The following is a 15959-nucleotide window of genomic DNA, read 5'->3' on the forward strand; positions in this document are numbered from 1 at the left end:
AACTTAAAAAAAACAGCCCAGTAGCAATATCAAATCAGTTGTAACAGTGTTTAAGCAATAGCAAGCAAGGCTTAATTCTCACCAAAAAAAAAAGAGCTGGACACCACCAATCAACAACACCTCCCCATCAAGTTCCCGCTCCTGCCCAGTAGTCCGAGGTCTGGCACCAGGAGCTCAAGGTCTGCCACCTGCGCTGGGAGCCTGATGTCCCTGGTCAGTTCGGCTCTAAAAAATTTCAGATAAATGAGGATTTCGGATATCTTCATTTAGCCAAATTTTTTTTTTTTTTTTAATTCAGATAACTGAGGATTTCAGAGAATCTGATTTTGGATAATCGAAGTTGTGTTGTACAAGCTTAAGTACTTCTCGCTTCAAGACAACGTGATAAAGGTCTTAAGCTCTCAAAAGGAAAGCATCAACTTAAAAAAAAACAACTCATTCTCTCGATAAATTAACATTTCTAAAAGTGTTCACCTTCCAAAAAGATTACAAAAAAGATTAGGAGGTCCCACTTGGCATGGTTACCAAAACCATTCAGCACACCCCCTTGATTTAAAAATAGGGAAATCATAGCTGGGCTGTTTCAAGGATGGCTTTTACCCCAACAATCTCTTTAACCAAGAAGAAAAACAAAATGCTGGAATCACTGAACAGGTCAAGCAGCATCGGTGGATCAAAAAGTAGATTTAATGTTTCAGGTCCAAAGCCCTTTGTAATTCTCAGGTAGAAAGAAATGTATGCTTGAACCCCAAATCAAAACTCAGATTAAAGAAGCTTTGCAGATAAGCAAACTGAAATACTTTGATGGTCAACAAACATGTTAATTAGAGGCAGAGTTGATATTTAATTTGATCCTATATCAGCGTGGCTAAAGAGTTGGTGCAGAGGACAGGGGTTCAGATTTGTGAATCATTGGGAACTCATCTGGGGAAGATCTGGCCTCTACAAACCACCTGAACTGAAGGGGGGGGGGGGGGGGTCCAATATCCTGGAAGGCAGGATTGCTACATTGGTTGGAGAGGGTTTAAACTAGTTTGGCAGGGGGGTGGAGATTAGGAAGAAGGACAACTAGATTTGAAAGGAGAGAGGGTGTAGTAAAAGTAGACGATAATCAAAGGAGTAAATGTGGGGGTCATTCTCTCAAGGAGCGTGGTAAGCAAGGTTTATGAGCTTAGAGCATGGATTGACAGATGGAAATATGATATTGTAGCCATCAGTGAAACTTGGTTGCAGGAGGGGCAATGATTGGCAGTTAAATTTTCCAGATTCCATTGCTTTAGCCATGATAGAACGGGGGGATAAAAGGTGGAGGAATCGCATTGCTTGTTAGAGAAAATATTACAGCAGTGCTATGGCAGAATAGATTGGAGGGCTCATCCAGTGAGGCTATTTGGGTGGAAGTGAAGAATGGGAAAGTCAGGTATACACCACCCCACCCCCCCCCCTCCACCTAACTGAATTAGAGGAGCAAACTTGGAAGAAGATAGCATATATGAGTAGTAAAACAAAGTGGTGATTGTAAGAGATTTTAACTTTCCACACATTGATTGCGACGCCCATATTGTAAAAGGGCTGAATGGGTTGGAGTTTGTCAAATGTGTTCAGGAAAGTTTTCTAAAGGATTTGGAAGGTGTGAATTAGGATAATTTATTTTCTGGGAAGGGTTCAGAAAATATAGGGAGCCTCGGTTTTCAAGGAATATTGGGAATTTGATTGGGAGGAAGAGGGATATGTACAATAGCTATAGACAGAAGGGAATAAATGAGGTGCTTGAGGAATATAAAGAGTGCAAAAAAAATCTTAAGAAAGAAATTAGAAAGGTTAGGTGGGCATATGAGGCTGTTTTGACAGGCAGGGTTAAAAAAAATCCAAGGTTTCAACAAAGCAAAGGAATAGCAAGGGCTAAAATTGAGACACTTAAGGATCAGAGTCAGAAGAGATGGGGGAAATTTTAAATGATTCCTTTTCTTCAGTATTCACTAAGTAAAGGAATATAGAATCAGGTGAAGTAAGGAAAACTAGTAGTGAGGTCATGGAAAATATACAGATTAATGAGGAGGCTGTACTGGCTATTTTAAAGAAAATAAAGGTGGATAAATCTCTAGGTTCTGACAAGATATTCCCTAGGACCTTGATGGAAGTTGGTGTAGAAATAGTGCCGGAGGATTGGAGGGAGCTCATGTTGTTCCACTGTATAGAAAGGATCTATATATAGCCATATAACAATTACAGCACAGGAACAGGCCAGTTCAGCCCTTCTTGTCTACACCAAGCACCTTCTCCCACCAACTCCCAATGACATGCACCCACCCCATAATCTTCCATACCCACCTCGTCCATATTCCTATCTAACTTTTCCTTAAAATTTAAAATCGAGCCTGCATCTACCATTTTAGCCGGATGCTCATTCTACATTCCCACCACCCTTTGAGTTTCATGTTTCCCCAAAACTTTTCCTCCTTCATTCTCAATCCATGTCCTCTTGTATGAATCTCCCCCACTCTCAATGGAAAAAAGCCTATCCACATGGACTTCATCTGTGCCCCTCAATACCTCTATCAAATCACCCATCAATCTTCCACACTCTAGGTAGTAAAGTCCTAGCCTGTTTAACTTTTCCCTGTGACTCAAACCCTGAAACCCAGGCAACATTCTTGAAAATCTCCTCTGCACTCTCTCTATTTTGTTGATATCCTTCCTATAACTTGGCAACCAAAACTGCACACAATATTCCAAATTTGGCCTTACCAATGCCTTACACAACTTCAACATGACATTCCAACTCCAGTACTCAATACTCTGATTTATGAAGGCCAAAATATCTTCATAAAAGTAAATCTGGTAATTATAGACCTGTGAGTCTGATGTCAGTGGTAGGTAAATTTATGGAGAGTGCTCTTCAAGATGGAATATTTGGATAGACAGGAACTGATTAGAAGTAGTCAACATGGTTTTGTGAGTAGATTTCACAAATCTTATAGAATTTTGAGAGGGGGTTACTAAGAAGGTTGACCAAGGACAGGCTGTGGACATTGTCAATATGGACTTTAATAAGGCCTTTGACAAGGTTCTACATAAGAAGTTAGTTAGGAAGGTTCAATCATTAGGCATTAATGTTGAGGTAGTGAAATGGATTTAACAATGGTTGGATAGGAGATGCCAGGGAGTAGTGGTGGAAAACTATTTGTCAAATTGGAGGCTGGTGACTAGTGGAGTGCCTCAGGGATCAGTACTGCATCCATTGTTGTTTGTCATGTATATTAATGATCTGGACGATGGGGTGGTAAAATAGATTGGTAAGTATGCAAATAGTGCTGTGGACAGTGAGGAAGGTTTTCAAATCTTCCTCAATGTCCAGTTGGAATCAGTTAGAAGAGTGGCAGAAGATGGCAGATACACTGAATACTGATAAGTGTGAAGTGTTACATTTTGGGAGGACTGATCAGCAAAGGTTCGACATGTTAATTAGTAGACAAATGAGGAGTGAAGTAGAACATAGGGATTTAAGAATTCTGGTACATAATTCCCTGAAAGTAGAGTCACATGTAGATAGGGTGGTGAAGAAAGCTTTTGGTACGTTGGCCTTCATTAATCAGAATATTGAGTACAGGAGTTGGGATATCATGTTGAAGCTGTCTAAGGCATTGATTAGGCCAAATTTGGAATATTGTGTGCAATTTTGATCACTGAATTATTGGAAGGATATCAATAGAGAGAGTGCAGAGAAGATTTACAAAAATGTTGTCTGGGTTTTCGGGTTTGAGTACTGGGAAAGGTTAAACAGTGTAATACTTTATTCCCTGGAGAGCAGAAGATTGAGGGTGATTTGATAGAGGCATTTAAAATTATGCGTGGGACAGAAAGAGTAAATGCAGATAGGCTTTTTCCATTGAGAGTGGAGGAGATTCAAACAAAAGGACATGGATTGAGATTAAAGGGGAAAAAAGCTTGGGGGAATTTCTTCACTCAGAGGGTGGTGGGAAAGTGAATGAGCTTCCAGCCAAAGTGGTAGATATGGGCTCAATTTTAAGGAAAAGTTAGATAGTTAAGGAGGGAGTGGTCCCTGCGGAAGGCGGAGAGGGGAATATGCGTTGAATGTGGAGGCTGGTGGGGTGGTAGGTGAGGAGGAAGAATTCTGTCCTTGTTGCTCGTGGGGGCATAGGGGCCCAGGGCAGATGTGTGAGTAATGGAGGCTATGTAGGTGAATGCCAAGTTGATGGTGGTAGAGGGAAAGCCATGTTGTTTGGAGGAGGACATCTGATACTCTGGCATGGAACTTCTCATCCTGGGTGCAGATGCAAAAGAGATGGAGGAATTGAGATAAAGGGGATAGGGAGGGAAGAGTTTTAGTTGAGGTAGCTGTGGGAGTTGGTGGATTTGTAGAAGCTGTCTATCGAGAGTTTGTTTCCCAAGATGGAGTGAGAGACAGGAAAGGGAGAGTGCTGCTAGAGATAGACCAAGTGGATTTGAGAAAAAAAGTGATGCCTAAGAACAACTTGAAAACAAGAGATGAAATGAGTTTTGATTGTGAAAGTCAATTAATTCTTAAGGGATACGAGGACGGAGTGAGTATCTTAAATTACCAAACAAATTTGGAACAAATATGGTAGGTATTCCATAGCATAGACCATGATTGAAATTTTTGGAAATGTTTATTCTATGAAATTGTTCAACCCAGAGAGCTGCTATGACGCTCATTAGAAGATTAGGTTCTTTTCCTTCAGCTCAAGTAGAATTTGCAGACATCGAGTACAGATACATTACAGCTGTACAAGATGTTGGCAAGTCCACATATGAAAAATTGTGTGCAGTTCTGGATGGCATCACTGGAAGGATGTCATTAAATTGGAACGGGTGCAAAAAAGATTCACGAGCATGTAACTGGGAATGGAGAATTTTCAAGGAGAATTGAAGAGTGTTCCTCTGGGATCCAAAACCTCAGCCTGTGTTTACTGCCATTATGATTTTATGATTCACCTGCCCTGTTCCCATGCCCACCTCCTCAAGGGGCTGCCTGTATTTCAGTTGAAGCTGAACCAAGATAGGCAAGGCTATTTTTTTCTTGAGTGCAGGAAGCTAAGGAGCGAGTTTATCAAAATATATAAAATCAGGTGACGCAGAGATAATATGATCATTTCTGGCCTTCTGCCCTCACAGTTGAGGAACCTCAAACTAGAGGGCACAGGTTAAAAGTGAGAAGAGTAAGATTTAATAAAGGACCCAAAAAGCAACATCTGCTCACAAAGGTGGTGCAGAGAAGGAACAAGCAGCTAGAATTAACTGCAGAGAGTGGCATAATGCAACATTGAAAAGGCATTGGGATAGGTACATGGATAGAGGCAAATGGGTCAAATGCAGCCAAATGGGACTGGCTCAGATAGGCAACCTGATCAACAATGACGAATTGGGCTGAGGGGCCCGTTTCTATGCTAAACAGCTCTTTGGCAGCAGATCAAATTCAGACATAAACAAAAGTTGCAGATAGCTCAGGACCGTACTTATAGTTATCTGGTCAAATTTGTTATAAAAATAAAAGCACAAGAAATTGACCAGAGTAATACAAATTCTCCTCCCTTCCACTTTATTACAAATTCTCCCTTTAAGGTTTTCCTCCATCTGAGAATCTACTCTGTTCTGATGAAAACAATGACTCTGAAATGTTAAATACTTCATTATCCTCAACTTGCTGAGGATCCATTGTTTTTTCATGTTAATTTTGAAACTTCAGGCCAACTATTATTGAAGAATATTTATATTACAATTTTTTTTGTTGTATTTGGGTATCATAGACAATACAAGGTTCACGGCCATCTTGGTTAATTATTCCCTCTGTTCTATTGGATAGGCTTTGCCTCTCATGACAAAGGAAGGATCCTATTTTATTTCTGCATCTGAATGCCAAGTGATTTGAAGCCTATCATGCAGGGGGCACTCCCAGATGCCAACTACACTTATTCTTCTTAATGGGAGAAAACATGGGTTTAAAGTCAGTTGTGGAGTTTTACATAACCAAAACAGACCTTGTGGTTCAATTTATCCATCTCAATCTAGTTGTCCACCTAAGCAAATACCCTTTGCCTATTTTTGTGCCATATTCCTCTGAACTCCACCTGTCAAAATGTATTTCAAACATTTTAATCTTATCCATCTCTACAGCTTCCCATGATAGCTCAGATACAGCTTATGTTCTTTCCCATTAACTCGAGCCCTCCAGTCCCATTATTATCTTCAACTTTTCTGCACCCCTTCCAACTTAATGACATCCTTCCAATAATTGGGCAACCAGAAATGCACATAATACACCCAAGTGGAGACTCACCAACGTTGTGAACAGCTGTACATGATGTCCCAACTAATTCAATGGCCTAACTGATGAAGCCAAACAACTTCTTCACCAATCAGGTACACATGCAAATTATTAATGTATTCTCCAAATTGCATTCAGACCTGCAATGATTTTGTTATATTCATTTGTAAAAGATAAATGCATCTTGGACCAGTATAAGATGATAGTCATTAAATTATACCAATGAATATTCATGAGCAGAGATGAAGTCTCACATGCACTTGATGCAATGACCAAGGAACAAATGCACAATCAACGGATTTTGCCACCAAACCATATTTGCAGAACTAAAGAAACAAGATTTTACTTTTCAAAGGAGTCTTTACAAACTCGAAACGTGCATTGGAAAGCCCAAAGATTAAATCAATTCAAATAATTTTGGCATAAAACAATAAAGCACTTCAGTTTGTACCATACATTCTGGTAATTAGCATGTCAAATAAAAATTCAGATATGATGCATTTGAAAGCTCAGCAATAATTTATTGATTTAGAATTATGGAAGCTTCAACAAGTTGAACTCATTCATAAATAATACAGAAGACAATTAAAAAATTCTGAACTTTGTTTTTCTCTAGGAGATTAATGATTTAATTCAAAAAACTTACTTCATAATATACTTCGCTCGATCAATTGTCTGAGCTTTGACTTTAACCAGCAGAGGATGACTATTGTATGTTTCATTTTTCCACTGACCATACAAACGATACCTGAAAACAGTCGGTTTAATTATTAAAAGCAACCACCACTTGAATGCAGAGGAAGGAATAAATGTACATGAAGGCTTCTCCAAAATATTCACCTGTACTGGTAAGGAAACGCTTTCAACATTCCCCAAAGCTCTTCTGACATGCATGCATTGGAGTCCATGAGAGTTAGGGAAGGCAGCAACACCTGATCTGCAATACTGAGAAAACAGCTCACAAGGGACTCCTAGAGAGATGAAGACAATTACTTTAAGTTTCAAAACTTCATCGGTGAGATAAGAGTTTCAGCATTGCATATTTGAACATGAACACATCCGACCTGCTAAATAAAATTGCAACAGTAAAACTGCTGAGTTAAATATTTCAATCAGCAAAGGTTTAACACTTTTTAAAAAAAATCACAGGCATTAGAGAAGTTTCATCTGGATTTCAAATTAAAGTGTGTGCATTTTTTTGTGAACTGGGAAGTGATGAGCACCAGTTCACTCTTCCAAGGCTGATGTGAAGTTGTACAGAGCTTTTGGCAAATGTCAGAAGAATTCTAAGCAGACAAGTAAAAATATTACATTATGCAAATAATTGTATATGATCTATGTATCATCATAACAAATTATTGCATATCCTAACAATCTTCTATGGATACAGCAAAGACATGTAAATGTCAGGACACAAATTAAACTTTGAAGATCATTTTGTCTTATGCAGCTTTCTATTATTTTGAACCATCTGATTCAAAATAATCTTGTCTGAGTTATGCTTGAAGTTTATAGGCAAAATTTTCCTAGAACATTATAACCACAATCAAGGAAAGTCTTGCTTCAACTGCAGATGACGGATTTGAATCTTGAAATTGCAACAAGGAAATTTAGCAAACAAATCTTTGGGATGGTGCAAGAAAATGTTTTCGTATGTTAGCTTGAGGCTTGAATTTGAACCGGCAATGCCTTTCTTAAAAAAAACTAAAAGGCAATTTCATGCAAGCATTGTTATAATTTTGGTCCAATTCTAATCACATGAATTTACTGGGCAGCTCCAAAATAAAAATACCTATCTTTGTTTTACTGATTCTGAATTTCATTCAAACTGGAAGAACAATTGAACAGTTCAATTTTGTTTCACTTAATCTCTACCAATACTCTCAATGAAGCAGTAAGGAATACTGCTGACCCAGATACACTGGCAGATGCAGAAACACCCTCCCCCACCCCCTAAACCATTTGCCAAATGAAATAATCAATGCTGTGAAAATGCTCTGGCTTGATAACTTTTCTGGAGGAAGGAAACACATAAATGAAAGGCCTGGGACCTGAAAATGACCTCTCTTCATAGATACTGTTTGACATGCTGATTACCTCAGTTAAACCTGCCATCTCCACTTTGCTTATTTTTTAATTACTTCGACATTAACTTATTGTTGCACAAGCAAAACATTAAAGTTAAACAAAACTCTACTTTCACCAAGAAAGATATGAGCAACATCACCAGAAATAAGAAAGCACTCCTGATGAAGAGACATCACCCCAAAACAGCGAAACTGTCTCACCAACCAAAAGGTTTGTTGGAATCTAGAAATAGAATTCTCAGGAAGGAAACAACCCAAAATTCCACAACAAGAGATCCTAGTGGCGTGCAACGACTTCCCAATCAAATCCAAGAGGCAATCATCCAGCATTATTTATTTCTGATGACCCCATGATTAACTCCAAGACATTAGAGTTTCTAAGGTGAAAGTGTGGGTAGCCACCACATTAAGGAAAATCTTGACCAATAAAATGGGCGCAGCAAAGGAACTGTAACTCCAAAAAATAATTCAACTTACCGTTCGCTCCTTGTCATCCGGTTTACTTCCATCTGATGAATGCTGTAAATATAATTCAAAGTCATAATTAAACCAAAATTCCAAAGAAAACTTTCTATTCAGTTCAAACAGCAACTGAACCTTGATCAAGGTTCATGCAAACACAAACAATAGTTTCAACCATTAATTATGCACGGATAGTCAGAAGTACAGACAAGCATCTCGGGAAGGAAATACCAAGGTAGAAGAGGATAGAGGATCAGGAAGATGGATGGGAGGAAGGAACAGCTAGAAATTTAACTTATCACGTTTGGCTGAATTATTGTGACACAACCAAACTGAACAAAAAATATAAAAGGTCACCCTTCACAACAATAGTCCAAATACGAATGCCCATCACTAAAAAATGAATGGTAGAAAATTTTGTCACACCAACCTCTTTCATAAATGCCTTTCCTATGCGAACCACTTTAGCAAATAAGATAGGGTCATGCCAAAGATGAGGGCCAAGGTAGCAAAGCATACTGAAGACTTCCTTTCTCAAGTCTTCAAAAGTCTCCACTGGTTTTGGCGCCCGTTCATTCCTTAGTGACAGAATTACTGTTCCCTTAGCACCCTTTGGTACACCAACTCTGGAAATAAAATTTGAAGGATTAAGATAAAGATTGGCCAAATGATCATGAAAGGTCAGACACTTTGCAAATCAGTGTTATTAATTAACCAAGTCTACAAGGAAGAAACTCTTGACTGCTGCCAGTCAAACATTTGTGAATACATTCAGTGAATAATAATTCCTTAATTTGTATTGTAAATAGAGCTGATTCCAGGATTTACTTTCAAATATATATTTGCTTGAAAGAGCATATGAAAAAGGGACAGATTAGATTTCTCATTTGTGCATACAGATACATCAGCACAATCCTTCCATGCCAGAAAATTCTGCAAATCCAAGTAGTTGACCTGAAGACCATTTGCTTACTTTGTTTCATTAACCTTGATTCAGATTCAAATTGATCAGGATTCCACTCAACCCATTCAGTATATTCCGGTGCCGTGTGGCATAATCCAGTCAGTCATATTTTTCCTCCCTGACCCAGTAGTCCTGCCAAATACTAATAAAATTTGTTCTGAAGTTCGACTACCTGCTCTCTACACCTTCACAGGCTCAAAAGAAATCCATTGTATGAAATTTTTTTTGCTCAGTGTTACTTTGTAGTATTAGTTGCTGTGAGCGGCTCATTTTTGTCAAGACGTTTATCCAATTTCCCTTAAGTGCTCTTCTAACCGAACTCCTTTGCTAAATTCCCTAATGACTCGAGTTATTCTAACAGGTCTCTGCATTTAGTCAAAGATCCACATGGTTCTTAAATGTGGTTATCAAAATGCAAGATTATAAAATACATACTTTTGCACTCAACATCAAATTACCAACCCCAAAGTTCTATATGTTTGCGCTCATTACTCTCTCAAGATCACATCCAAGATTCCTCAAGAAAATTAAACATTTTCATTTTTAAAATTTAGATTTCACAATCTGCAATATTTTATTTCCTTGTTTTCTATCCACAACCATTTATTCAAGTTGATACATCCTTAAAAAAAAATGCCACACAAAAAAGGAACTCCAGAACAATCTGCTCAATGTGAATCATTAAATTTCACTTACCTTCTGTACAAGGGTTCTGTAATGATATGAATCAACTGGCAGAGAGCAAGTGCAATTGGTTTATGGGAGGTGGCATAGAAAGGAGGTATCTGATCCATGATACACTGTGCGTGATCCCAATCACCAATTTTCAGTAGAGCTTCCAATAATCCAAGTTTCTGATTGTCAGGAGGCTGCAAATGTACATTTTAATTAACCAAAGGAAATAGATGCAAGCTGATGAATCCATGATTTTGCTCGTGAATGGAGTACAAAAAAAAAGTTAACCAGCTAGTTTTGATATTGTAATAGAAACAGGAGCAGAGACTTTCCCCCTGAGAGCAGGGGAGGTTGAAACAAGAGGACACAAGTTGAGGGTAAAGGAGCAAAATATTAGGAGAAACATTAGAGGACGCTTCTTCACTCAGAGTGGTGGCTGAATGGAATAATCTTCCGGAAGAAATAGTTGAGGCAGAGTCAATTCTTTCATTTAAGAGGAGTCTGGATATATGCATGGATAAAAGGGGGTTGGAGGGTTATGGGCGGAGAATAGGTGGGGGGGATCTAGCGGAGTTGTTTGAGTGAACCGGCATGCACTTGAAGGGCCGAGATGGCCTGGTTCCATGCCATGAACTGTTACATGGTTATATGGGTCGAGACATGGCCTGTGGAGACTGCTCTGTCATTTAATGAAATGATGGCCGATCTGGCTGTGGACTCAGCTCCACCTCTATCTTACCTGTCCCCTTCATAATTTTTCAGATTTCAAAAAGATCACCTCTCTTTCTTTAGATATCCATGAAGTTCAGTGCCAGGCAGCTCAACTGCTCCTCAGAGCCTTATGCCCTTCTGAAATCATTCTGGTAAACCTCAACTACCATTATAACCTTTCTCAAGCAAGGAGTCCAGAACTGCATTTCAACATTCACTGCTATAAAAAAAAATACTGCAAACTAAATTTGATTTGTTATTGTTATTTGTTATTAAGTCAAGAAGTGATTCCATAACCTCAACAATCTATTGCTGAGGTTATGGAATCACTTCTTGACTTAATAATTGAAGTTCATTTGGTAACGCTTCTGGAATCAAAGCAATTCATCTCAGCAAATATTCAGCTACAGACATTCTGGAACATAAATGGCACACTTGAAAATGCATTTTTTCCCTATCAAGCTTCTTTGAGTGACTAAGGTATTGCTTGGGACCAATTTTCTAAATAAAAATGGATGAGCACTTTTCATTTATAATACCTGGATCCAATGGTTTAGAGAACAAAAAGGGTCAATTAATCCTTTACTGATATAATCTTAACACACCTTTTCATTTTTCTCTTCCTCTTTGTCTTTTTCCTTCTCTTTTTCATCTGGCTTGTCTGCAGAAAGCACTACCAACGTAAGCTTACGAGCAATTTGCTTGGCTTCAACTATTTCACGTTTATGTTGTTCGAGAATGTTTGTATCCAAAGGCAGGAGCTATGAGAACAAGAAAAAGGTTCCCATGAAAAATATCAGTTGGAAGATGTAACTGGTTCACTTTAAATGGATGCGTTAATTGAATTTTTATTAAAAGTAAGCCACAAAAAGGCTGATTCCAATCATCTCAGATGACTGACTTCAGTGTACTTTCACCAACCTGTCTAAGTTTTAGGGAGTAATTAGCCAAATCCATTCATACTTCAGAATGCCATCAGATACAGAAATAACAAATATGCTGGTGATTGCAATGAATGAGCTGGACAGTTTCTGAAGTTAGTCATCAGCTGAAGGAAGTTCAACTGCCAGATTGTTCCAAGTGAAATAGGAAACAAAATAAGATAAGTACAAAATGGTAGTTTAGAAATAACACAAATTAGGAATTTTTTTTGAATGCACTATTATTAAGACTTCCCCAGGACCTTGCTATAAATACAATAGGAATGATTTATAATTTTAAACCAAATCAAAAAAAGCTGATTATCAGGTATATATGATTCTTAAAGTCTCGGGATAACTTCCTTCAAAAATATTTAAAAATTATGGAAGCAAGATATTCAGCTCTCATTCTCAGATACTACATAGAATTCTATCTTAAAATTGGTAAATTCCTCCTCTTTATGTGTCATTCGCTTCTACAATTTAAGGTAGTACATTGCGCTTACCTTTCTAAAGTTCAATTGGCTCGATTTTATCCGAATATTCTTTCGAATTGTGATAAATGCAACACTGAAGAAGGTAGTTTATTTACATGTTTTGGTCTTATTCCTTTCTTTCCAATTATTGGGAAGATATTTTTTGTACTCCATCTTAATTGTTTCTTAATGTAAATCTTATAACAAGTTCTTTAATTGCTCTTTTTGGATCAACTAAGGTAATTCATTTGAAATTAACTGTGACTCAATGCCTAGTAGTTTCTTTCACTTTCCTTATTGCTAGACCACACATGTCAAACTCAGGCCCGCGGGCCAAATTTGGCCCGTGATATAATTATATTTGGCCTGCAAGATCGTATCAAATATGTATTAGAGCTGGCCCGCTGGCCGCCGTGCCAGTATAGCGCATGCACAGCTAATACTACAAATCCCAGAATGCTTTGCAAATGTATTGGCGCCGGCCCATCAGCCCGCTAATCGCCCCCACCTCCTCTGTTTACTTACATTAGCATCTGTGACCTGTTGCCTAACTCGCATGTAATAAACCCCTTAAGAAAAATGGCCAAACGAAAGACAGAAAACAGGACCTTTCAAGACAGGTGGGAGGCAGACTCTATGTTCATCATTTTAATAGACAAACCTGTTTGTCTTGTGTGTGGAGCCAGCGTGTCTGTAGTTAAAGAATATAACATACGACGACACTATGAAATGAAACACCAGGACAGGTAATAAGGATCTGAACGAGAAGCAAAAGCTCCAGAAGGTGGAGATGAGCCCAATCCCACTGACAGTGATTCCATGTCCTAACGGTTTAACATTACATACGTTGAAAGAAGAGAAAACATGCAGATGTTGTTGAAAATTTTCAATAAATATTTAGTTTGGCCCACGACTTAGTCCAAGTTTTTAATTTCGGCCCTCCGTGAATTTGAGTTGGACACCCCTGGTCTAGATTTTAGTTGTACCTGTGAACAACCATCATTTATCTACTTTTCGACATCAATACAGACAACAAAGTTTTATCAAGTACTAAAAGTGACATCAAACAAAACACTTGAACAAAGAGGCTGTGAGGGACTGCAGCAAGTTTAGTTTAGTTTACAGTGTCTACAATGAAATGAATTCAGTTAATATCAGGTCATCTTGTATTTTTAATTCTTGAAATTTAATTGTCTGGTTTTCATTTAGAAAATAAGAGATCAGGAGATAATCAGAAAAATTAATAGATTTCAGATTTATTGCCAGCGTACATACATGACACAAACAGGCAACCCTCAGCTTCTTTTTCCTGATGTGCAAAGAAACACTCAACATACATATGTGAACTAAGAAATGTCAACAAACTATGCAATACAGAGAGGAAAAAAAAACTATAAGGTTCAAAAGTAAGTCCTTAAATAAGTCCCTGATTTAGTTTGCTGTTGAGGAATCTGATGGTGGACGGGTAACAGCTGCTTCCAAACCTGGTGTGCAGATCTTGCAATGCAACCTGACAATTTTTTTCAGCTTTGTGGGTCAGGCTTGTTCCAACCACACCCATGACATAACAGCTTTTATACATACATTTCCCTCCTCCTGACAAGGCTCAGCAATGCCCATCAGGCTGACACTCTGCAGCACGTTGATGGCAGTGCCAAGAAGAAATTCTGACTATAGATGCAAAGTGATAAAACACCAAGTAAAATAAATGAATAGTTATTACATCATGTTATTTAGTTGAGGGCATTATGTGTGGAGTGCATCATCAAGGTAAAGCAGCCAAGCTAAATGACATACTTGTGTCATCTAAATGCTACGTTGCACTGTGGAAGCAAAAAAATTATGAGGCAAATATAATTGTTGTCCTTCACTTGAGGATATTATATGTGGAGTACTTCATCAAGGTAAAGAAGCCAAGCTAAATGGCATACTTGTGTCGTCTAAATGCTATGTTGCACTGTGGAAGCAAAAAAATTATGAGGCAAACATAATTGTTGTCCTTCACCAGAAATTAATACAGCTTTTGAAAAGCCAACCAGCCTTTTGTCAGCAGCACAGCTATCGGGACTGGGGTTCAAATCCCACGGTGCCAAAAAGTAGTTTGTATGTTCTTCCCGTCTCAGTGTGTGCTTCTCCATGTGCTCCAGTATCCTCCCACTGTTCAAAACATACCAGGGGTTGTAGGTCAATTGTGTGTAACTGAGCCGCACAGTCTTATGGACCAAAAGGGCCTGTTACCTTGCTATATGTCTATATTCAAAATTTTTAATTAAATTTAAATTGAATTACATAACTTCCTGGGATGGTAACATTTTGGAGGAAAACAACTCCTTGGTTTCATTCTTATTTAAACAATATGTTGGTCAAGAGTAATTTCAGCATCTTATGTACCTTTCAGGGATATGAATATTCAATTGGTAACTGTCTTCGAGTTCTATTTGTAGCCTAAAAATAATATTCCAACTTTAAAGTAGGAAATGCATTCAGCCACTCAGACAACATCTAATGAAAGATTGTTCTGACTTGAAAAATTAACTTGGTTTTTCTCTTCGCAGGTACTGTCTGACCTGCTAAAAAATTCCAGCAAATTCACATTTTTTTTGTTTTCTCAGCCTCTGTAGTTGATTTCTATTTGCTTTCACATTTAAAAATATAGTGTTATAGCTCAGGTTTAACAGACAGTTGAAATTAAATTGATGACAATTAATCCCAAAAATCAATTCACTTACATGGACATAAAGGTCATCAAGCTCTATCAAGTTGTTTTGCAGTAGAATTGCAGCCACCCGATAAAGTGAAGACGGTGTCTCTCCATTTGGTTCCTTACATTATAAAGAATTATTTTTGATTAAGAAGCAAGATCTTCACTCACAGGACCGATGCCAATAAATAACAAAAATATTTACACATTTTGTTTTTATGAGGTAAAAAGATGACACCAAAATTTGAGTCTAACTTCATTTTGGCTATAAACAAAATTTTGACAATCTGCAAGATCAAACAATAACCTAACAATTAATTTAAAACCATTAAAAGGCAAACTGAAAATTCCGTCATTCTCTTCGACAAGAATGTTTTGTGCTAATTTTGTTGCTGTTTACTTTTCTTGATGAACAGTAAGACTAAATTAAGGAAAAGTAATTCAAAAGCATGAAGCACATGCTACCATTAAGTTCTGTGTTTAATCGAGAAGTGAGACAAAGGTCATTTATAATAAAACTGATATTCTAATTTTTTTTGCCTAAGCCATGAAAGTACTTCAAACTATTGACATCCTTTAAATAAGTGCATAATTTTTCTTGCAACAATGGGGTATAGAAATGTTGTCAAAATATTCTACAACCTTTCAAACAGATA

General features: G+C 37.9%; 1 protein-coding gene across 5 annotated transcripts in view; it reads right to left on the reverse strand.

The window, feature by feature from the left end:
- thoc2 (THO complex 2) overlaps nucleotides 1–15959 on the reverse strand; it is a 107431-nt gene that overhangs the window by 56983 nt on the left and 34489 nt on the right. For all 5 annotated transcript variants that reach the window (XM_069892914.1, XM_069892913.1, XM_069892916.1 and 2 more), the window contains exons 9-15: nucleotides 15332–15424; nucleotides 11812–11967; nucleotides 10517–10689; nucleotides 9287–9482; nucleotides 8872–8913; nucleotides 7148–7278; nucleotides 6954–7055 (exon numbers count right to left, since the gene is read on the reverse strand). In XM_069892914.1, the coding sequence (XP_069749015.1) occupies nucleotides 6954–7055; nucleotides 7148–7278; nucleotides 8872–8913; nucleotides 9287–9482; nucleotides 10517–10689; nucleotides 11812–11967; nucleotides 15332–15424 (893 nt within the window). The remainder of the gene's footprint in view (nucleotides 1–6953; nucleotides 7056–7147; nucleotides 7279–8871; nucleotides 8914–9286; nucleotides 9483–10516; nucleotides 10690–11811; nucleotides 11968–15331; nucleotides 15425–15959) is intronic.

Source organism: Narcine bancroftii, chromosome 8, assembly GCF_036971445.1.
Source record: "Narcine bancroftii isolate sNarBan1 chromosome 8, sNarBan1.hap1, whole genome shotgun sequence".
In the NCBI taxonomy this organism is placed as follows: domain Eukaryota; kingdom Metazoa; phylum Chordata; class Chondrichthyes; order Torpediniformes; family Narcinidae; genus Narcine; species Narcine bancroftii.